Here is a 25,792-nt window from a genome sequence, read left to right as displayed (position 1 = left end):
GGTCTCCTCTAATCTGTAGTGCATACTGACAAGCATTACATACAAGGAAACCACCTAAAGGGCAAGGAAAATACTTTTAAAAAGTAGCAAGGGGGGACTCCCCTGGTGGTCCAGTGGTAAAGAATCCACCTTGCAATGCAGGGAACGCCGGTTCGATCCCTGGTCGGAACTAAGATCCCACATGCCGCGGGGCAACTAAGCCCATGCACCACAACTACTGAGCTCGCGCGCCACAGAGTCCACGCGCCCTGGAGCCCACAAGCCACAACTAGAGAGAAAACCCGCACAGCACAACTAGAGAGGAGCCCGCACACCACAACAAAGAGCCCGCGTGCCGCAAAGAAAGATCCCGCATGCCGCAACTAAGACCCAACACAGCCAAAAAAATTAAAAATAAATAAATAAAATAAATAAATATTTAAAAAAAAAAAAAAAAGTAGCAAGAGGATGAACCCCAGGTTCTAAAATGAGGGCTGGAATACTTAGTATTCCCAATGCCTAGTGAATTTCTAACAGAGTTCTCAGAAGAGTATAACCTCAGCAGTGGGGCCAAATTAACCCCAGACCTCTGTTTTCAAATGTGGTACCGTGCTTCTATTCCAATACAGTACCTCCTTAAAAGTAAGTCCATTAAAATTAAAACACTAGTTCCTTAGTCTCACCAGACACATTCTATATGCTTAAAAGCTACTGCACTAGATAGTACAGGGTTATAAAAGATTTCCATCATCGCAGTATCTGCTCTAAATTAACAGCTGCTCTGGTCCCACCTAGCAAAGCTGAAAAGCTGGTCCTAAAAGTAATGTTCTGTTTTTAAGTAATATAACTACATCTCAGAAAGAAATAAAAAATATTTATTAGAATACAAAAATATCCACCACCCTGAAAAGTAAAAATCACATTGTCTGGCATCCAACGAAATTTTCTAGGCAAATTAAAAAAGCAGTAACACACAATCCACAATGAAAAAAAAAAAAATCAACGTAAACAGATCAATATATTCAAGACACTAGGGACTTCCCTGGCAGTCCAGTGGTTAAGGCTCCGCGCTTCCACTCCACAGGACGCGGGTTCAATCCCTGGTCAGGGAACTAAGATCCCACGTGCCGAGCGGTGCGGCCAAAACAAACAAACAAACAAACAAAAAACAAAAAATCAAGACACTAGAAGAAAGCTTGTACACTTTAAATAAAGACAAGGACATATATAAAAAAGAACCAGATATAACTTCTAGCAGATTAGACACTGAAGTCAGTTTGAAGATAGAGCAATATAAACTATCAAAAATTTTAAATACAGGGGGAAAATGGAACAGAGCTTCAGTGAGCTGTGAAACAACTTCAAGAGGCCTAGTAAACGTGTAATTGGAATCACCAAAAGAGAGGAGAGTGACAGGGAGACAGAATATATTTGAGAAACTAATAGCCAAAAAATTTCCAAATGTGATGAAATTTATACACCCACACAGATTCAAGTCCAAAAACTCAAATCATAAGAAACATGAAGAAAACTACAAAGTATATTATTTGATGATAATAATAATCAAATTGCTTAAAAACAATATAGAATTTGAAAAAAAAAAGACACATAATCTTTATTATTTGAAAGCAGTATAGTCGAAAGCTATAGGTAGTGGGTAAAAGTATGGCTTAAATAATTTTGGATTACTTGTTTTCATACATGTTAATAAAATACATATGCACATGTTAATATATCCTAAGATATGGCTAAGTATCACAAATACACCTTAAAGTACCAAAGCATTGCTAAACAAAGGTTAAACTCAGCACTTAGAAGTTTCTGATATTTGCTCAGGATAACTGTGTTGGAGTTTTTACTAGGATGTACTATTCTTCCACAGTAATAAGATTTATTTGTTAATTTTTAGGTAATAAAGGGAGCTATTTTGTTAAATATCCTAAATGACAGACCATGACATTTTAGAAAATAGTATTCATTTAAAGATAAATAAAAATGTTAAATTTCCAATTATTTTGTACTATGTCTATACTTTTCCATTATCAAGTTAAATGTATGAAATCTCAAAAATTGAATTTTAGTACTCTTCCCCACTTCCTTCCCTCAATTAATTAATTTTAAATTTTTTCTTCATGATGTAGAAGGCACAATTTCAGAAAATTGAAATTTAGAAAAAAATTTGTAAAGTCAAATTTTCACAAAAGTTTAGCTGTAACAGGTAAGGTGGACATTTTCAAATAAGAAAAAATGTTAACACATTTATAATATATTCTAACATTTTACTGTGTAACATGTAAAAATGAAGGAAAGTATAATTTTATGCACACATTTCTGTTAGATGCAGTGTCTAAAACTGGTAAAGAATCTTTTCTACATTATTGTCTCAAAATGATCATATCTGTTCATGTGGTTTAACTTACCATCTGTGTACGTATGTATGGTAACAACTCCCAAATCTCTTCAACTCAGTCTTTTATTCTAAGTTTAGATTTATATTTCCAACTAACAAATAGCGCCAGTTTTTTTTTCTGGATACTCCTAACTTCTTTCAGTTATCAGTGTTGCTTAAAGACTTAGGTACCCCCTCTAATGTATACAGATAGAAACACACTGACTTATATTTAAATTAAAATGCAAACATTTAAAATTTTCAGTTTATTTTTTATTCTGACAACATACAAAAGATCATAAATACTTTGAGAGGCAGAATATATGTCCTGCTCACTTTTACATCCCTAGAAGAAATTACTGTGTTTACACATAGCAGATGCTCAATGAATTCATCACTGATTAGGATTTCTGAGAGGCAATAAACCCAAACTAACCACAGTCAATTTGTATTCTACCTCAAAAAAATACTTTTACTTTAATAACTTATATCTTGTTTAAAGGCATCATCGGAGAGCTCTTGAAAAACCTAGGGGAAACGTTCTCTCTGCTTTCTTCACTGTTATAAACAATAAGGTCACCAGTTGATTCTACCTACTGACCACTCATTTCTCCCCTAGATTTAGTAAATGTTTATTACTTAGAATTGTCATGCAACCTAATATACTGTAATTCATCTACTATAAAACAGCCCAATGGTTTATCCTGAGAAAATTCCATCAATGGCTTCCCACAGCTTGTCTACATTTCCAACTGCCCATTCTGTCATTACTACACGTAACACACATCACAGCGAAAGAATTACAGGTGCTGGAATGTATTGTACATTTTGTCCACTGCATCATGCTTCTAAATGTGAAGCTACCTTGACCTTTTCTAGTCATTAAATGGTTGGTGAGTGAGTGAATGCAATAAAGTTATAAAAATAATAAAATTCCTATATACATCTAACATAAAGTTAAAGAAACACAAATATTTAAATGTGACTTGCCTGACACTCTGTCAAGAACTTCTGATAATGTTGTTGAGACCGGCAAATGAAGTGTACGGAACTTGTGGCCTGCTCCATACATTGGATGCTGGATGACATGGCTAGTAGCATTAATTCTACCCTTGTACAGCTGGAAATAAATTTAAAAGAAATCAAGAAGGGTTTTTTGAAATGTATATCATTATATAACAATTTCAAAAGCATAAAAAAACAAACAATTCAGTAATGCATACAAAAATGTAAAGAGTTTATTTTATATATTTCTTCAAATGTGGCATGTCTGCCATGCGATTTGTTCGTCATACTTTTTTGCATTAGCACTATTGTACCTAATAATCTGTCAATTTCCCCCCCAAATCAAATTATACTATTCATGGCAAGTTACAACTAGGTTATTCTGGACAGAGAGGGTTAGCTAAGATTTTTAAGTCCTATCCTTAAGTATAAAGGTTGTGCTAGTTTCACTTTGCTAGCACAACCTCTAATTTCTAATTTCATTTCATTTCATTAGAAATTAGAACAGAGATAACTGAAAGCTCTGACATGAAAACATAAAATATTTTTACACACAGCTCATCATAAAGATTTAATTTAATTGTTAAATACTCACTGGGCAGGGAGACTGAAGAAACATTGTCACTTTCTCATCCTCTAACATCAGTTGCAAAAATAATCTACGTACAAACCCTGAAATGTTCCCTGATGTTGGAAGGTTCCCTCTTTGAGGAGATGTCTGAAATAGTTCACAGAGAACCTGGCAAAGTGAGAGATTTAAAAAGTTCAATGAGGTATTTACTTGCAGCTTTATATTTTAAAGAACAAAGAGGAAATTTAAAATGTGGATTAATAAGTATATTTGAATTCATCAAATCAGCAATTAAAGAATATACGGAAGCAGACAAAAAGTTTATTTTTGGTTATTAGGCCAGAAGACAATGGAACACAAAGTTTCATACTACCCACAGGCACAAACCAAATTGTCAAATGTCCATATTCAAGGACTTGGTTAAAAGTGGTAATTTAAGCATTTCTTTCAAATTAGACACATTAAGTAGATACAGTTTCCCAATAATTAATTACTTAGGCAACAAAGTATCTTCCTCTTCTTAAAGTTAAATCATTCAGAATTTTTTGAAAATTATGATAGCTCATCCTTCATTAATAGTTTAACCTGAATAAGCACTATCAAATAAGGGGGTTAAAAAAGAAGCTGGTTCCTATTTACTGGTGTCTACCATGTCTCAGACAGGCTCTATGCTAGACACTTCATATACATTATCATATTTAATCCTCTCAAAAAAAAAACCTTTTGAGAAGCAGGTATTACTATCTCCATTTTACAGTTTAAACAACTTGCTGAAGATCACAACAGATAGAAAGCAGCAGAAACTGGCAAAAAGCAACTAGAATTATGTTCAAGATAACTCCAGCTTTCAAGATATTTGGCCCTGTGGACTTAATACAATAAAATCATCTTTCATACCTTTAATGTGATTTGTCAGGAGTCTCCTATCTGAAACTTATTCTAATGTCTGCTTCATTAGAAGCAAATCAACAGCTGTAACAATCCGGTTACTATAAAATGCAATGCCTCAATGCTGATGAGGCACTTGATGGCCACATTCGAGCAGTCAATCCTGTTCCAATAGCTGAAGCGTTGTTCGCTTTTTTTTTTTTTTTTAATATTTTTATTTATGTATTTATTTGGCTGTGCCGGCTCTTAGTTGCAGCATGCGAACTCTTAGTTGCAGCATGTGGGATCTAGTTCCCTGACCAGGGATCGAACCCAGGCCCCCTGCATTGGGAGCACGGAGTCTTAGCCACTGGACCACCAGGGAAGTCCCTGAAGCGTTGTTCTTTTGATTAGGGGCGGTTTTTTAAAAGGAGGAATGTATGATCTTTAGCTAGAATCTCCATGAATTTGCCCATCATTCATCAGAAAGAATACCTGATTTATGTAACAGTTGAGGAGAGGAGGGAGGAGATATCAGTACTTAATTTTAATTATGGTTTAAATTCAAATCCTTAAATGCACCCAACCCCAAACTTCACCATCACCTGGCCTTAATACATGACCCTTTCTGAACTAATTTCAAGAGTGCCATGTGACAGCATATTAAAATAATAAGACACTGGAACATAAGCCAGTTTTTCTACTCTTACCTGGGCCATCAGCTTTTGATTATTAGGGTGACATGAAATGCACTGCAGAAAGAATGCAACAGTTGCATTCTCAATTGCTGTCCTCTGTTGAGTAGTCAATCCTGTTGTAGCAGCTGAAGAAAGAGAAGCTGATCTTGCACTGGTCTGTTGTGCACCTAAATTATGTCCTCCAGAAGTGGACCCAGAGTGACACAATAAAAACAGAAGTGCTGTCCATAGTGGATTGACTTCAGACCCACCAAGCCAGTCTTTCATAATATGGCTATTGCCAACTTCTGTCAAAAACCTAAGAATAGGAGCAACCAGGTCTGCTGTGATAGGCATCTTATTACATTGCTGTGGAACGTGATGCCGCCTGAGTTTGTCCTGGGAAATATCTATTGATTGAGCAATGCTTTCAGAATAAGAAATGTGGCTAAAACAGAAACTAGCCAGACTCCTCACAAGAAGAGAAGGCAAACCTGAGTCCAGTAATTGTTTGATAGCTTCTGGAGATTGAGAAGAGGAAGCAAGGGTTGCCAAATGTGATTCAGTTAGTGCAAGAGGTGCTTGTGCGTTTTTAGAGTCGTCTGTTAAAGATGAACTAAGATCTTGCTTTTTGCTATCATCTGTCATGGACAGTCCATGGTGACACTGCATTGGAGGAGGGGTAATTCCCATCCAGCCCATAAGCAAAGAAAAATAACTTGGGTGTATGTGACACATCGAGCAAAGTAGACTGTCAACAGCTTTCTTCAAAACCATATTGCAGGGAAGAGACATGGACCAATTAAAAAGTAACCTAGGGAATAAAAGATACCATGTTAACAATATATACATATATTTAGAAAGACCTCTTTGTCAATTATTTCTACTAGAAATCACTTTCACGAAAATTATATAGTTTGACATTCAATATACTGACACTATAATGTTTCAGGAAGATTAATTGTGATAAACATCATTAAGTACTTCAGTAGATTGGAAGTTAGATTAGATTTGTAAAATGAGTACAGAAAACCAAGAGATCTATATCAAAATGGTTCTACCATTCTCTGTGTGACCTCAAAAAAATGACATAAAGAAACAATACAAAAAATTATACCTAAGAAATGTCTAGACTGAATTCGACATTATTAATGGCTTTAATTCATATCTGCAAAACGAAAACTGTTAGCAAGTTTCACTAATAAGTCATGGATTATGCCAACTGATAGGACCAAATATGAAAATGACAAACTAGAGGACAAAAAGCCAACCTTTTATGAGTCATGGAACTCTTCAGAGATAAATATTATACTTTGCTATAGACTTAGCAGTTATTAGGCAGTCAGCTCAACAAAGCCTTAACTGAGTATGGTGAAGAAATGTGGGTTAAGTGGAAACTACTTGTCAAAAGAACAATCATAACAGCCATCTAGAAAGAAGTAAAAACAACCAATTGTAAAAACTGTCTAAAGTAGTCTCTCAAAATTTCTAGCTACACTTTCCCTCCAAAGTTGCATATTAAAGATAAAAGAATCTGGCAGGTAAATTTGCAGGTGAGAATAAACATTATGACCTGCAGGAGAATACATGAAACATTCCAATTTTAGGTGGGAAAAGCAGCAATGACACTAATGTAGCTTCTTAAAACTTGAAGATAAATTAATTAAATTTGTGTAGCATCTCATTTCAAAATTATACTGATTATACTTAACTAGTACTATTTGAAGTATTATTTTTATATAAATAAAAATGTAAAATGCTGTTTCATCAAGTAAAAACCTAAAGTGATCTAGTACTGGGGGAAAAGAGAATTTCACAATTCATACTTACTCAAAGAGCTCTCGGTCTAGCAGTGCTGGTAAGTCATACTCTACCAGCAGCTCATAACTGTGCCACAGAATTGCTGCTACACAGTGCAAGTGAGAAGGAGATGGCATCAAAAGACCATACTCTATTGTTGAAGAGTTAGGGCACATGTAGCTCATCCTGCCACTTCTTTTCACAGCAGCCACTCTTGCAGAATCACTGACCCATTTTAACAAGGCCTGAATTCTTAAAAGAAGAAGATGAATTCAAATAACCAATTATACTCCAGCTGACATTTAATACAGATAAATACCACCACTGCATGTAAGCAATGTATTTATCAGAATAATATACTGATTTTTCTCAATAATTTTAATATATCAATAAAATAGGAGGGAAAAGGAATTATATAATCAATAAGGTCATAGTAACTCTAATTTTCCAATAACCCTACCAATCTTAAGCAATGAAAATGTTTGAGATAACTCAAGTCTAATTCAGCAAATAAACATTGATTCTTACCTCATTTATGACAGAACACATAAATATCTAGAATTACAGGATACACAGGTTAAAAAAACTCACTCTCTCCTCTAAATTTTCACTCACCTTGTAACAAATCCACATACCACAGAGCAGCGATCTGGGGCCAGTTCTTCATTGTGCAGAATTTCATGCAATACAGCATGAAATGTTTCACAACTCTGGCCCCCAAGCATTAAATACTAGTAGCAGCCACCCACCCTCTTTCACTATGAGAACAGAATAGCCCCAACATATGTTCTTTTTCAAGTGCCACTCTACACTCAGTCCCCTAGAGCTGGAGACCACAAAATGAAAGCAAAAGGCTTTTTAAAGCAATAATGCTTTGGAGTTTGTATTTTGGGGGGGTGGGAGGTGAGATTTACTGTCAAGTTCTTAAAACCCTGTATTTATCTTTGTTTTTGTTTACTTTTAAATGTCTAGTTTAGAGCACAAGATTCTCTGCTTCAGGGTAAAAGAAATGGGAATTGGAAGGTATATAATACTACTTAATCACTCTCTCTACCCTGAAGGACTGAAGGGTAAGATGCATTAAATTTCATATGACAGGACATAAGGACAAGTCATAGAAAAAGAAGGGAGATGAGGCAATTACAGAAGAGTAACATTTTCTAGAAAAACAGCAGCCAACAATCTTGTCATTAATGTTAGTTCTGAAACATTCTGAAATATTTACATTTGCATTTATGCTAAGAAAATAATTTTAAGTGCAATTTTCTTATGAAAAAAAATTTTTTAAAATAATCACAAGAGATGTAAAGAAACCTATTCCAGAAAAATATTTAGCACATATTTTTAATGTATTTTTTTTAAAGGAATTCCTTTATTTTTATTTTTTATTTATTTATTTATTTTTGGCGGTGTTGGGTCTTCGTTTCTGTGCGAGGGCTTTCTCCAGTTGCGGCGAGTGGGGGCCACTCCTCATCGCGGTACGCAGGTCTCCCACTATCGCGGCCTCTCCCGTTGCGGAGCACAGGCTCCAGACGCGCAGGCTCAGTAATTGTGGCTCACGGGCCCAGTTGCCCCGCGGCATGCGGGATCCTCCCAGACCAGGGCTCGAACCCGTGTCCCCCGTATTGGCAGGCAGACTCTCAACCACTGCGCCACCAGGGAAGCCCTAATGTATTTTTAAATCCTATTAACCATTATGATTTGACATAAATTCATATTTACTTTGTCAAAAATACTCCAGTATATTTTTAAATATAATACAGGTATCACATAGTTTACATAAAGCAAAAAGTTTAATGGAAAGGAAGTCAGCCTATTTAATATTTTAAAGTTATCCTGCTGAAACTAATTATACTTTGTTAAATATGTCCTTTAAACATTTTTAATCCAGAGAACATGAAAGCAATGACCCTAAACTAAATGAAAGCTATTACATTATCAGAGATTAAGTAACAATTTTTCCGAGATGCCTTCACTGTCTGGCACTCTAATTCATACCCTTAGGTCTGAACTACGTAAATCTTCCCTTATGAGTGACACTGCTCTGTCTTCCCAATCCTGAGGGCACAAGCTGGACTAAATAAACTTTACCTCTCCAGTATTAGCACAATGCCAAGCATATAGCAACTACTCGGTAAATAGCTATAAAATGAGTAAGCACCCACAAAAAATAATCTGTTAATAATTTATGAAGTAAGACATTTAATAACATACCAAATGATTTCACTTTAAACACAAACTAATAACAATATTAAAGAATATTAATTGGATATAAAATATTCAATATACTTCAAAGGATATTAACTCAGGAAACAATCTCTAGCATGAAGATAATTTATATTATTTATAGAATCACACACTCTATAAATATGTTCTCCAGATACAGATGATATATATAAAACCAGAGAATGCCAAAGTATCATTCAAAAATTTATCAACAAAAACATGTTTCAAAATTACTTGGAGTCCCTATCAATTTGGAGGTAAAAGACATCAAGGAAGATCTACACTAGTAAAACTCATCTAAAATTACCTATACTGAAAGATCACTAAACATTTAGGTGAAACATTCAGATATTATTTACTTGGTATGATAGTGTTTCACTTTGTGGTAGGAAGCAGGAGAAAGAGGGTGAGGAGTCTAATGAAAAGTTGTCCGTGAATAATATAATCAATAACAATAAGTAATCAATAAAAACAAACATTATTACTATTAACAAAATAGTCCAAGTACCTAATATGGACACAATATTCCTATATTTCTATATGTTTAGTAATATCTAAGCTTAACTTTTATGAAAAGATCTAAAAAGAAAGCATTCCAGGACTTGCCTGGTGGTGCACTAGTTAAGAATCCACCTGCCAATGCAGGGGACACGGGTTTGAGCCCTAGTCTGGGAAGATCCCACAGGCTGCGGAGCAGCTAAGCCCAGGCGCCACAACTACTGAGCCTGTGCTCTAGAGCCCGCGAGCCACAACTACTGAAGCCTGTGCTCTGCAACGAGAAGCCACCACAATGAGAAGCCCACGCACCACAATGAAGAGCAGCCCCCACTCGCTGCAACTAGAGAAAGCCCACAAGCAGCAACGAAGACCCAACGCAGCCAAAAATAAATAAACTAATTAATTTAAAAAAAGAAAAAAAAAGCATTCCAAGTAACATTCACTACATGTGATTGTGTGTATGTGTGTCCTCATATGAAAACTGAGATCACCACATACCTACCTGTCTTTTGTTCCAGGATCCTGAGTTGTTCCAAGCTGGTAAAGAATATCTATCGTAGAGTCCGAAGAGAGTCCATTCAGTCTTCCAAAAAGTAAAGGGCTATTCAAATCTTGCAACAAAGAATCAAAAGGAAAAATTTGCTACATAAGCAAATGGGATGAGAAGATTTGCTCAATTTAATCGTATTCATTAAAAATAACTTCTGTAAATTTCAACAACAAAAACAAAAAAACAAAACTCCAAAAATAATGAAGCCATAATGGAAGTTAACTTCAGAAACAGAATTAATCACAAATATCACATAGTTCAACTGTCATTATTTTACAGATATGTAAAAATTAAAATATCAAAATTGTCACCTGTAGGATCACTGCCTGATGCTGCACAATTTCTCAGAAGAATGTCTATAAGCTTCAGGCCAATTCTAGTGGACTGCAGTCCTATCTTTACAAGCACAACCTCAATGTTGGGTGAATGCATTCCACAGTACGGAGACATCAGTAAGGCAGCACAAGTCTGTAGCAGATTAGCAGTAGGTGCAGCTGCACTTGCCATCATTCCTTCCAGATCACTTATGTGAGTAAGGCAATGATGTAATAACCGTAACCATCCAATACTGAAATACACAACACAAAATGGCCTATATGGGTAAATTTAAGTAGCTTAAATTACTTCAGGGGTAAAACAAAACTTCTCAAAGATCATCATGTTGTGGATGGACCTAGAGATTGTCATACTGAGTGAAGTAAGTCAGACACAGAAAGACAAATATCATACAATATCGCTTATATGTGGAGTCTAAAAAAAAGGGGTACAAATGAACTTATTCACAAAACAGAAGTAGAGTCATGGATGTAGAAAACAAAGTTACGGTTACCAGGGGGTAAGCGGGGGGAGGGATAAATTGGGAGATTGGGACTGACATATATACACTACTATATATAAAATAGATAACTAATAAGAACCTGGTGTATAGCAAGGGAACTCTGCTCAATACTCTGTAATGACCTACATGGGAAAAGAATCTAAATAAAAAACAAGGAGAGGATATATATTTAAAAAAAAATTCCTTGTGACTTATAAAGCAGAAAAAAAAAGACAGAAAAAAACCAAAAGATCAGCATGTTGTATTTCATAAGTAGCACCAACCTACGTTAAAAAAGAATACTTTTAGAATACTGTAACATCAATAAAGAATTAAACACACAGTAAGTTTCCCCTATAACATAACAAAAATACTTAAGTGCTAGTAGCATTTAGGAATTATGAACTTCCTTTTTATTTAATTAGTCAGGAAATGTTTTTGTACATACATATATTTGTATGCATAAATATAAACTGCAAAGGATCATAGAATTGCAAAACTGTAAAGTCTTGGCAGCTCGAGAATAAAAAAGAAATCCTAAATTTTTCTGTCAGGTAAAACTTACATTAAGACAATCTATAAAATTTTCAACCATCAAACGTTACCAGAAGAATGTAAATTAAAGGTCCTTCTTTGTCTGGTCAGTTTGTATGGTTCAAATCTAACCCTCTGCAGACTGGCAACTTAGGAATTACCATATAGGGCTAGATGCCTATCTATATGATCAATTTGTATGCTTCAGATGTATTCTTGGGGATAGGCATTTGGAAATGCTTACATAAGACTACAATCCAAAGAACTGGAACCCACACCCACATATAACACATTGTGGATCATCCCAAGGATTAAACACACATAAATCTCAATTTTAACCAGCCTCAGGGTTTTGCTTCTATAGAATTATTCTTTATTACACTTAATAAAATTATGATATTATTTGGATACCTATGGAACAAAGAATTTCCTAAACTCTTAAAAAAAAAAAAAAAACCCACAGAATAAACAATTTCATGAAAAGCACAGAAAGGTTTTTCTTAAGAATGAGAAACCACCTACCTTGTTTTGGATACCTGATCTTCAGATGGAAGAAAAGGATTATTAACTGTTGCTGAAGAAGTGGTACCAAAAGCGGTGAGGCCCAGTAATTTAATTTGTGAAAGGCCTAATGTGCTGGCATCTCGTGGACGATGAAGTCTAAGGCAGACAGCAGAAGCTACTTCAGCTTTTACAAGCTGAATTTTTATGTAGGTGAGACCACTTGTGACAACAGGAGTGGATAATGGTAGCATATTTACCCCATCTGCACTTACTTCAACAGACACTGAGGATGGGCAGGCTACAGGAAGAGAAAATTGAACAATTACTAAAGGAAAAGTAAACTAGAGTTCATATTTTAGTGGCAATCCCAGTAAAACAGCAGCTTTCAGTTATATTCATTATGAACTCATAAAAAGAAAATGTATACACCAAGTCATACTTTGTCACTGACTTTCACCATAATTGATTTTACAGCTATTATATGAAATTCACAGTATAATAAAAATTGTTTTTAAAAAATTCTAACATTAACCTAAAAAAAGAGTAACTGAAGATATGCAATCCACATGTACTTAATTCGCTCCAAGAAAACAAAAATAGGCAATTACTCTATTATTTCTACTTTACTTAGAATTATCACCAACAATATGGTGATTAATATGCTATGGTTTACTGTTGTAAATAATTTGGGAAGAATGTAACTTAAAAAGTACTTTTACCCAAAAACAAAAAAAAAAAAAAAAAAGTACTTTTTCACAAATTCATTATTTCACTACTACCATATTGCTATGTTTTAAACACAGTTGAGTTTAGAAACTGCTTTTGCCTCTAATCTGTTTTTGCCTTTCAAAATTTAAACAAACATCCAGAATATTTAAAAATAAAACCATTTCCTGCTAAAATTTAAGGAGGCCCAATGAAGTAATAACTGGCAGCTGTTATGGGAAAATTTCTTTCTCACAAACATGGAAGCCCATATAATAAATTTATCTATCAACTAAAACAACCTTTGAACTTTGACTTTCATTTCAAGGGTAAAATTAGGAAGTAACTTTTATTATATGCCAATTACACCCCTGGTTTACACAGAGAACTAGACAAGTCGCATCAATTTTTAAATTTAACCTTACCTTTTGAGATAAGTATTATCCACATTATTTAATCTCTTTGAATCTGTTAATACAAACTGACAAAGAGATTAAATAATCCAAACTCCCAAATGAACAAAGGGCACATTTTATATTCAAGCCCATGTTTGATTCTAAAGGCTATGTTATTTCCACTGGAACACACTATATCTTCAGTTTCTGCTCCAATCCAAAACCAAAATTATTAAGCACACTTGTACTGGAGAACACCTAACCTACTGATTTTTCATAATGTACAGAGTTCTCCATTGTAACATCCTTCGTGTTGCAATTCCTATGTGCAAGTTCTAGCTACACTCCAAAGCCACCATTCACACGAACCACTTTCTCCTTCCGAATAAAAGGAGCTTCCTCCTCATCTTAGATTATCCCCTAAATCTTACACTGACTTATATTTTGCCATGTAATATAGTTATTTTTGACCTGCTAAAACACTGTGCATTAGTCTGTTTTTCTTCTGCCATTTTATTCATTGTATCTATTTTTATCTAACGTGTGGATTCCACAACTGTATTAGAGTATAATAATCTAATCTTGCAAATAAGTGGAAAAATTGATTCTTCCAAATATGCCAGGGGTCTACAAAACTCCCTATAGTTCTTCATTAAATTACTGAGTGACATATGATAGCAATAAGAATCAATCAATGAAGATAAATAATTGTGACAACTTCAACAATTCTGTACAAATTATTATATTTATACTGAAAGAATTTGGGGACCATCATAAATGTAAAATAGTACTTCATATTCCTTCATGAATACTTGAAGGAGTTCCTGCTCCTTTTAGTGTACAACTTGTTTTCTAAAAATTCTTTTCAATTATTTAACGTTGCAAAGTTACAACAAAATGTATTCAATGAAAATGCATCAAATGAATGATACTCAAAATATTAAAAATCTAAATATCATAAATATTCAAAATATCACAAAGTATTTCGATAAAAAATTCTTTGCAGATGTAATTACCTTACAATGGGAAGGGGAATCTATGCTAATTTCACATTACAGAGCTAGGACTGAGGACTAGCCTAGAAAAACTAAGACTGCTGTCTACAGTTGTATAAACTAACTCATTTTATCTTAATGCTATATAGATAGCTTCATAAATTTGAGGGAAGAGGAAAGGCAAAATAATATATAACTAGAATATATTTGTTTAAATTTCATCACACACTCTATTTGTTTCAGGGGAATAGCCATGTCCATTCATTTGATGGGAAATGATTTGGTGGTAGTGTTAAATATTATATTAAAACTGTTCAAAATTAAGCGATCTGGAAATTGTATCTAAGTTAATCACTGTTTGCTAATTATTTTTCTCATTTTTAAAATGCTTCTAAATTATAGTTTATTTTCATGATGGATCTTTACAAAAAATATTACTCACTTGCAAGAGATGCAAGGTGAGGTTGGATATGTATCTCTTTAAGAAGCACTGCTGCAGGAAGGTGAATGGTAAGGTCGCACCAAGCCTCCTCTGGCAGAAAGATGTAGGACCAAGCAGCAGAGCGAGCTCTTCTATGGGGTGGCGTGGCCTGCAAAAGCACCTCAGCTGGTTGGGCAGTAGGACTGCTAGATGTGATTGTACCTACAGAAGTATTTTAAATAAAATAAAAACTCGCAAAAGAAACCCAATACGGCATCAAGAACTATTCAAACCATAATAATTACACTAGAAAAATTAGCTAAAAACATGAACACTTAATACTATGAATGTACTTAATACATTTAGCATAATTTGTTACAGTATTCACAAAACCTCAGGACATCCAGTCAACTGGCAAGGTGACAAATTCACTGTTAACTGCTGCCTAATTTCTATGTACTAACATGTCAAATGAAAACTAAACTAGCAACAACAAATCTAGCACAGTAATTCTTAAATGATTTAAGTAAAAAACAATGTCCAATACAGGCTTCAACTTGAAAATAATCACCTTTATTCTACATTGTCAATATTCATGAGTTAGAAATATGAAAAGAAAAATATAAAAAGAAACTATGTAGAATGGAAAAAAAGAATAACTATATAAATCTGAAACTTCTTATAAAAAAAAGTACCACTCAAAATAAGAAGGAACAAGTCCTTTAAGACTAACATTTACAATGAAAACTGACATAAGAATCTACTATTTAGTTTCATAAATTGTGTTCTATTTAAACTCAGAAATAAAAACAAATTTTACTACTAAAGAACAATTAAAAACTTCCTTCTAATCAGTAGAATGTTTGGAAAACTACTACCTTTAAAATCAATGGCTCGTAATTAAAATGGTGATACTGTAACACAATCAACTTACTTTGACAACTATTTTTGCTTCATACCAGCCAATTAACTACTACTTAAATTCATACCCGTAAGATGAAATAACTCTTTTCTTACCCAGGGGTGCAAAGTTATGGATCCCTTCTGCATTGTCAGGCTCAGAAGCTAGTATTCGTGTTTTCAAAGTGCTGTCAACAGCTTTATTCGGACCAGAGTCAAGAAATTTCATAATAGTTGATACCATACTTCTTGCAGTGTTTACAATAGCCCTTGTACTAGTAACCATATTGTTGCAAATGAGCTGAACACCACCTAAATTTAAAGAGAATACTAAATGAAAATTATCTTAACATAGATGATTTGACATTGAGTCAACTTTCACAGAAGACAACAAAAATAAGAACATAACGTACTATCGAATGATTACACTAAAATGACAGTTTTGGAACTTTGTCTTACCCATATCGTGGAATGCTTTCAAGGCATCACTAGTATCCAGTACTCTCAAAATGAACCACAATAATGGTTCAGATAACTGGCAAGTAGCGAGAGAGCCCTAAAAAAAACCATACATGTTATACTGTGATTTTTAAAAGGTGATTATTAATTTCCTGTGAATTAGGACAACTAAATTTCTTATTGAATGTAATATTCTTTTACAGTTAATTATTATAAAATGGCAACCTTAACCTAAATCACTAAATACAAAACGTCTGCCAAAATATTGAGGAAATCTTACCTGAATCAAAAAGGAAGTGAACAGTCTCCTCTCTGAACTCAGCATTTTTTGCGTCTGTGTTTACCTACTATTATCATTTTCTACCTTAAATTAATGTACATTGATTTTGTTTTCCAGTAGACAGTACTTTCATTTAAAAATGTATCCTTCTCAAATATCTTTGTATCTTCCAATGGGGAAATACATATACACATGCAATGTATATTTATGAAAATGATAATTATACACTGACATATAGAAGATTCCTTAAGAAATTGTTTTAAAATCTGCTTTTGAAAAAAATGGTAAATGGACTAGAAATTAAAATAATCACACTGGCTCCTAAAATCTCATTTTTTAAAAAGGAAATTTAAAAAGTAGTAACATTCTAACCTACTTCTCTTTTAAAATTACCCTAACCCCTTTTAACTGAAAGGAAACTAAATATGTAACTTAAGCTTGAAAATAAATACTCATACTAAATTTTCACATGTAACATCTATGAAGAACATGTTGGTTTTCAACTATGCTATGGTTAGGGAAAAGGAAAGAGCTACTTCTTAAGACAATGGAAGGAAAGTCTAAAATTTAAAAATATGTTAAACATTTTATTCTTACATCACTACAGTCATCTTTGACAGTTTCAAGGAAACTTTCCTCTCCAACTTCTACTAGTAATCTATAGTTCTCACCTGCTGACTCCGTTCATTTTCCAACATATAACTAGAATACTCTGTCTCTGTCTTACAAATAATTCTCTGCTCCCATTGCTAGTAACTACTTAAATTACTGCAATTGTTGCTGGATTGAACTTACCTGTCTGCCCATATATCCACAGGCCATGTAGGTTAAAATTGGCTGCAGCATCATGTGAACTGTAGAAGCTTTTTTACTAAGTGTTGTCAGTATGGTAAATAATCCATCCCCAACTGATATGGCATCTAACCCACCATGAAAGTTTTCGTGTTTGGTGAGATGTAATCCACTTGCCCCTAGTTTAAATAAAAAGGTTACACATTTTTAAAAAGCATATCCTTAAAAACCAATAATAATTAAAATAGAGAGTCTTAAAAGCCATTTTCCCCCCAAACCACTGAAGGATGGGTACATAAAAGCTGTGTGTGTGTGTATACATATACACATATCTAGAAATTAAAATATCTATCATAACATTCAGTAGAGGATGTTTTTTGGTATCTTTTATAGGAGATACCTCTGTTGTTGGTAACAATAAAGTTGCTCTATTACATGACTGAGGAACATAATTATACATACCAAAAAGAAAAGGAGAGAAAAATAAGTGATACTATTATGTAACTAAACCTCAAAACTTTTAATCAAAAAGATATGGTTGTTTCCCTTACATGAAAAAAGAAATACTAATAAGCAAAAATATATCAGGAATGGATTTTGTCACAATTTACAGAAGTTTAATTAGTTAAAAAAATTAACATAGTATATTAGCTTTCAAATAGGTAGAAAAGTAAAGCAACAATATATAAATTTTACATTGGTATATGTGTCACAGAAACTGTTAAACTTGAACAAAATTTTATACGTCACTTTTTAAAAAACTGTGAATAAATAAATCTTACTCATTCCCTAATACGAAATTTGATGTGAAATTCTTCATCTTTAAAAGGTTAGAGATACATGACTATAAATTACGGTACCTAACTTACAAGACTGATTTTTTTTTCTTAATTCACTACAAGTTATTTTGTTAGTATTTTCCAATTTTTAAAAAATTCACACTTAAAAGTTTTCAACTGATTGAAGCCACTCTATAAAAGTGTTCACTAATAAAAATCAGTCATGCTAAGAAGTTTACAAAAAAAGTAACTGCGTTATAAAGTAAAAAGAAAATGAATTCGTACATTGCTAAAGAGATATAGTACTAGAAACAAGTAAAAGATTAATATTCTTAATATTAATACGTACCAATTATCATCGCCATGGCACTGCTATTACACAGGCCCAGAGCTGACAAAATCTGGCTCATTATCTGTTGGTTGGCTAACACTAAGTCAGCAACATATGCAGGTGATCCTTGAACACTACTACTGCTTCCATTACCATCTTTGCCTCCTGAAACTTTTTCTTCATCTGAAACACTGTCTGTCGTATTGGTGGTCACAGACACTCTTGCACTGTATTCCCTATTGCCCGAAAGAGGCAGCTGTACTAAAATGTTAACCAGTTTTAACAAATCAAACATGAGTTGATCTCTTGTCATTTCACCACAAACTGCTTTTGCATCACCTGGACGAATGAGGTTGGCAAAGAGTCCCCCAAAGCATGCTCGAGCACCCACTGAGCTATCTGATCCACTTCGAGACATTACTTTGTCTGAGCAAGTGATATAGTGGTGCACTAAAAAAGTGACAGACTCTATCACAGCAGAAATAGTACTAACTGAAACGACTTCAAAATTCTGCTCCAAAGTGAATTCTAAGAGCTTTACTTGGGCATCAAGAGGTCCTTGGCCTGTCTGGAAGGCACCCCTGCAAAAAAAGAGAGAGGATTAAAAATTAATCCATTTTAAATTGTTTTGAAAGAAGTAACCACCAGAACACAAGAAAGCTAAACAATAATTAAACTCCTGGTATTCACTATTTCATTTTGTAGCAAAGAGTTTCCATCTCTTCCTGAGTCCTTCTTGTTCTTACCTCCATTTTATCTTACAAAATAAAAAATGAATTCCCTTCCAAATAGAAAACTGAAGGACAAGTAAATCAAAGAGTTGATTTTGAAGCTACAGACTAAAATAATTACATATCACAAGGCACTCCTCATAATGAATGAGCTCTGGTTTGTTACAACCTCAAATGTTGTTAGTTTAAACATTTCTTACTGATTTTGATTTTCAAAAATTAAGAATCAATCAAGTAATTCTTATGCATCAAAATTGAATGCTCTCAAGTTCTACTTACACCTAAGAAACAGAAAGCTGCAAAGATCATCAGCCCCAACTTAACAATAAAAAAAGCCAAATTAACTCTAAAGTCGTAACTTTTCTTGAACCCATCAGAGAGCTAAGGTCAAGAGAGTACCAAAAAGGCTGAAATCCATGAAAAGATAGGAACCTCCTCCAAGACGACAGAATATGAGCATTGGCTTTCCTGTCACAGAATCTGGGAAGTCGAGATGCTGGCAATATACATATGGATAAGAAGAATTCAGCTAAAATATTTAACAAGTTGTTCAACCCCAGGTATGTAAGGGTGGTAACACTGAACCCTTGGAGTTCATACCCATTCACAGGCATCCTCCCTCACCATCCCCCACACATATCTTGCCCTGTGCATCTATTCCATCTGGATGTTCCTGAGCTATACTTTATAATAAACTGGTAAAATAAGTAAAGTGTTTTTCCTGAGTTCTGTGAGTCCTTCTAGCAAATTACTGAACCTGAGGGGGGCATTGTGAGAACCCCTGAATTTGTAGTCAAATGATACAAAAATGTGGGTAACCTGGGGACCTTGGACTTGCAAGTGCCCTCTGAAGTAAAGGCAGTCTTGTGGGACTGAGCAGTTAAAACTGTAAATCTGAGGCTAACTTTGGATAGCGGCAGAATAGAACTGAACTGTAGGACACAGGTTGATGTCAGATAATCAGGGAAATGGTGTTAAAAAAAGACACCATGTATTTGGTGCTAGTGAAAAAAACCCTCAAATACCAATAGCTGCTTCCTACCACTGGAGAGAAGGAAATGCTCTCCTCAGAAATGGCCAAAGATACAAGCCAGAGTTTGGCTGACAAAAAGAAGGAAAAATTTATTGAGAAAGCTCCTTCCCCTGAGGTTCAGTCACAGAGGGCCTGCCAAAGACTGAGGCTGGACACAATATCGGAAAACACCTGCCATCACTAGGAGTCTAGTGAACATTAAGAAATAAGCAAAAGCAGCTGACTGCTAGAGATGGAGCCATGGAGAGAGAGTCCCTCTGTGGTACAAATGTATAAGGAACAACAAAAGCTAAGGACGGAACAATAAAACTGGAAACAACCCCCTTTACCCTGACTCACATCGAAACAGAAGCTAACTAGATCATTTTGAAGCTGACAAAACACAAAAGGTAACCATAGCAACAACAAAACCAAAGCCAGGTCAAATCTTGAAAAGAGTGATTCAAATCCTCACACTAATCACCCAGTAGAAGAGTCTTGTCCATTTCCAGGCATAAATACTATTTTACTTCAGTGTCTAAAAGATATGTGATTATCTAAAGCAAAAATTGTAGGGATGTATTATGTTTACAGCGTATGTAAAAGTAAACATATGATATCTACATCACAAAAGATGAGAGAAAGAAACTAGATTTACTGCTGTAAAGTTCTTACATTATATGTGTGCTAAGGTATAATAATATATGAAAGCAGAATGTGATGAAATAAAGACGTATATTGAAAAGCTAGGGAAAACACTATAATCAAAATTTCTTTGTTATAAATAATAATACTAGAAACAAAATGAAATCATTATAAAAAATTACTTAATCCAAAAGTAGCCAAGAAAAAAAATTTTTAAGCGAAGAATAGATTAAATAAACAAAACTGGCAAAGTGATAAATCTTAGTCCACTAAATCAATAACTACATTAAATGTAAAGTGGTCTAACAGATCAATTAAGAGACACATATTGTCAAACACTTATACAAGAAAAACTGAAAGAAGGAAATAATAACTATTAGAGCAAAATTTAATGAAACTGGAAATGAAAAAATAAAGAATATCAACAAAGCTTTAAGTTGGTTCTTTGAAAATATCAATGTTATAAACCTCTAGCAAGAATGACCAAGATAAATTAAGATTAAAATTACCAATATCAGAAATGATAGAATGAATCAAACTACATACTATAAACATTAAAAGCATAATTTAAAAAATTACAAATAATGAATTCAACAACACAGATGAAATGAACAAATTCCTTCAAGACACAAACTGCCAAAGTTCACTCAAGAAGAAAGAAAACCTGAATAATCTTTTACCTATAAAATAAATAGAAACTTTTTTCTATTAATACAAAGAAAACTCCAGACCCTGGTTGCCTCAATGGCAATTACTATCAAATATTTAAATAAGTAATAATCCAATTTACACAACCTCTTCCAGAAAACAGAAAAGGAAACACTCATTTTAGGAGTCCAGGATTACCTTGACATAAAAACCAAAGGCATTATTTTTAAAAATGCAAATATCTCTCATAAGCATAGATTTTAAAATCTGCAACAAAGCATTAACTACTTAAACCAGCAAGATATAAAAAGGATAATACATCATGACCGAGTGAGTATATATCCTGGGAATGCATACTGATCAACACTTAAAAGAAAAAAATCAATGTAATTTATCATACCTACAGATTTTAGAAGAAACAATATATGATCATTACAGTAGGTGCAGAAAAAGCAAAAAGACATACATATTATTCACTAACCACATGACTGTACAAAGAAAAATCCCAAATATATATATAACTCTATGTATAACTATGTTTTTGTGTCTATGTCTATATGTATAACTATATCTGTATCTATAAATATACCTACAACTCCTCCCAAATTGATCTACAGATGGACGCTTATTCAGTCACAATCAAGCAGAAGTGGTTTTTTGGTTTGATTTGTTTTTGTTTTTGTGGGGGTGGTGGGGGATCAATAAGCTGATCCTAAAACTTACATGGAAAAGCAAAGAGCAGAATAGCCAAAACAACTCTAAAACAACAAGAACAAAGTTGGAAAATCCACACTACCAGACCTCGAGAAATAATATAAAAATACCAAACCAGTGTGGTATCGGAAAAGAATAGACAAAAACATCACTTCTATAGAGTCTAGAAATTGAGCAAAACAAATACGGTCAATTGATTTCTGGAAAAGGCAGAAAGAGAATTCAATTTAAAATGGATGTTTTTTTCAACAAATGGTATAGTAACAATTTGACATCATCCATAGGCAAAAAAAAAAAAAGAAAAAAAAGAACTTAGACCCAAATGCAAAATTTAACTCAATATAACCTACATGTAAAACCTAAAACAATAAAATTTCTAGAAGAAAGCATAGAGGATCATCTCTATGATCTTGGGTTAAGCAAGGATATTGTTATGAAACAAAAATAATAATAAATAAAAGAAAAAACTGACAAAATTTCATCAAAATTAAAAGCTGCTTTTTCAAAGATATTGTTAAGAAAATGAAAATATAATCCACAGACCAAGAGAATATACCTGCAAAACACTTATGTGATAAAAATGAGTGCCCTCTTCATATGAAGTCTGGGTACTTCTTTTCAACCTATATTATTAATTGAACTAAAAAGCTGCAGGCTAATTTATACGGATACCAGACACTTTCTTAAAAACATACAAAACAAAGAAAACAAAAGCTAAGAATATATTTGGGCCAATGTTATGGACCCAATTAAAGAAAATGTGCTAGAAAATGTATGAGGTGTGTACAGGGTGGAAGGCTGTGGAAGAGTAGCTGGAAAAAAAAATTCTAATTAGTGTTTGAGGCACGTAAACCTATAAATACCTTTACTTATAAAAAAAGATATAAAATAGATTTTTTAAAAAAAGACAGCACGTTATAAACTAAAACAAGATTGATATTTCTGTAGGAAATGTTAGAGTAAATGTACTGAATTTTCATATGAAACCTTTTACTGCTAGACCCTACACAGACAGAACTATACTCAAGTCTACATCTAATGAGTGTATTTAGAGGTCTCACATAAAGTTTAAAAAAAAGCCTAGTTAAAAGAAAAATGAACTCCATGATAACTGGTTTTTGCTTTAGTTGGTTTTATTTATATCACACAAAAACCTCAAGTTCATGTTTTCCACATACACAGATGCATATCATAACAGCATGCTTTTGGTTTTGTGAATCTACTCCTTCCCACACCTGTGTTTTACTGTGTATACACTATAAACAAGTTGAACTACAACCACATTAGTATTTTAAAATAGTTATAAAGGAGGAAGAAAACAAATGAGGATAGTACTATAAAATTTTCTGCAGCTATGAAAACATATCACCATATAAATTTTTTGTGTTAATTTTTATATTAGGTTTCAGGAATTTTGCTACTGATCTATGAAAAATAACTATTATTATGAATAAATTATTAATTTTATGGTAACTATTATAAATCATATCTTTTTCTGATTTCTAATATTTTCGAACTAATTTTTAAAGAGTGATAAAATCTACAAGTGATTTTAATCATTTTCTAACATACATTAATTTTTTAAAAATTCACTGGCACTTCCACAATGAAATTAAATAATAAAGATAGCAAACAGCAGCTTTAATTTTTCCTGATATTAATGGGAATTTTTAAAATAATCAAACATACTGGAGTTTGGTTTGTTCATAATGTTTTTTTTGTAACTTTAAGATGATACTGTTTATATTTCATTAAAAGTTTTATCAGAAAGTAATGTTGGATTTTATGAAATGTCTTAAACTATGACGAAAATGATTCATTAATATGATACATGATATCGAAGCAGTCACGCATTTTAAGAATCAACCCATCATGGTCACAGTTTATTCTTTTAACCTACTGCCTGACTTTGGTAATCAATTTATTTAGGATTTCTGTATGAGATTAGTATTTAATTTTCTTTTTTAAGATATCTTTTTTGGGTTTTATCAAATATAGGTTTCAAATAAAATTACTGGTAGCTTTAATTCTCTACCTGTATTCTAGAACAATTTAAACAGCTTCAAGTAAATTTCACCTAGAAGGTTTATAATTCCTAATCTATGAACCCATTATTCCTTTCACAATAGAAGGAGTTCAGGATCTGGGAGAGCCATAATGAAAAGAAATGAAAACAACCAGGAAACATACCAATAAACCTTTCCCTCTTAATTCCTAATATCGTCCTGCTTAATCTGTTCCCAGATAAACTCCCAACAAATGCTAAGGGAAAATTAATTTGGAGGATTACCTATTGCTTCTATATCAGGAATATATGTAACGCCTTGAAATTTACCTTTCTGTTGAAAGTATATGAATTAGCTTGAGCAAAAATTCACTGAATATCTGAGGACATGTTGAAGAAAGATGCACTTGTAATCGGGTAAGAAATTCCTGCATAGCTTGCGTAGCTGTTGGACCAACCTGAAGAGAAATGAAATTCTGTTGACAACTGCTTACTGATCCCATTTACAGAATTATTCATTTAAAAAGTATCATCTGTATGTGTTCTTCGGAGAAATGTCTACTTAGGTCTTCCGCCCATTTTTGGATTGGGTTGTCTGTTTTTGTGATATTGAGTTGCATGAGCTGCTTGTATATTTTGGAGATTAATCCTTTGTCAACCTAAATGTCCATCAACAGATGAATGGATAAAGAAGATGTGGCACATATATACAATGGAATATTACTCAGCCATAAAAAGGAATGAAACTGAGTTATTTGTAGTGAGGTGGATGGACCTAGAATCTGTCATACAGAGTGAAGTAAGTCAGAAAGAAAAAAACAAATACTGTATGCTAATGCACATATAAGGAATTTTAAAAAGTGGTTCTGATGAACCTAGTGGCAGGGCAGGAATAAAGACGCAGACATAGAGAACAGAGTTGAGGGCACGGCGGGGGAAGGGGAAGCTGGGATGAAGTGACAGAGTAGCACTGACATATATACACTACCAAACGTAAAAAGGATGGCTAGTGGGAAGCTGCTGCATAGCACAAGGAGATCAACTCAATGCTTTGTGGTGACCTAGAGGGATGGGATAGGGAGGGAGGATAGGCTCAAGAGGGAGGGGATATGGGGATATATGTATACATATAGCTGATTCACTTTGTTGTACAGCAGAAACTAACACAACATTGTATAAAGATGTGAAAAAAAAATTCTCTTTCCCTGTAAAAAAGAAAAAAGCATCAAACGTTAAGTCAAGAGCCATACGGGTGAAACTTTTCATTTGAAGAACAAAAATATTAACAGTGATAGCAGGAAACCAATTAAGCTTTTAGGTCTTGATATATTTATTTTCAATCGAAAATTATAGATTCTATTGTCAATATTTTTTTTCATTATGGTTTAGAATAACTTATGTTACTTTTATTTAGTTCAATACAGAAAAAGACTCACCTGAATTACACAAGAATATCTTTATAATGCTTTCAAAAGCACAAAGAACTTATGTACTGATTTTCACAATCTTCTTAATTATCCCATTTCAAAACAAAAGAACTCAGACTCAGACAGGTTAAGTGAT

General features: G+C 33.6%; 1 protein-coding gene across 1 annotated transcript in view; it reads right to left on the bottom strand.

Moving 5' to 3' along the window:
• The window catches only part of BIRC6 (baculoviral IAP repeat containing 6), a 242,855-nt gene that overhangs the window by 95,193 nt on the left and 121,870 nt on the right, over positions 1 to 25,792 (bottom strand). Inside the window, 13 exon segments of the mRNA XM_061168520.1 lie at positions 3,359 to 3,488; positions 3,969 to 4,112; positions 5,522 to 6,302; positions 7,319 to 7,540; positions 10,515 to 10,623; positions 10,874 to 11,130; positions 12,436 to 12,715; positions 14,955 to 15,155; positions 15,951 to 16,145; positions 16,293 to 16,389; positions 17,368 to 17,543; positions 18,493 to 19,055; positions 24,560 to 24,687. Coding sequence (XP_061024503.1) covers positions 3,359 to 3,488; positions 3,969 to 4,112; positions 5,522 to 6,302; positions 7,319 to 7,540; positions 10,515 to 10,623; positions 10,874 to 11,130; positions 12,436 to 12,715; positions 14,955 to 15,155; positions 15,951 to 16,145; positions 16,293 to 16,389; positions 17,368 to 17,543; positions 18,493 to 19,055; positions 24,560 to 24,687 — 3,283 coding nt within the window.

The sequence above is a fragment of the Eubalaena glacialis genome, chromosome 14 (assembly GCF_028564815.1).
Source record: "Eubalaena glacialis isolate mEubGla1 chromosome 14, mEubGla1.1.hap2.+ XY, whole genome shotgun sequence".
In the NCBI taxonomy this organism is placed as follows: Eukaryota; Metazoa; Chordata; class Mammalia; order Artiodactyla; family Balaenidae; genus Eubalaena; species Eubalaena glacialis.
The sequence above is the reverse complement of the archived record's forward strand: the minus strand, read 5'-3'. Positions and strand labels throughout refer to the sequence as shown.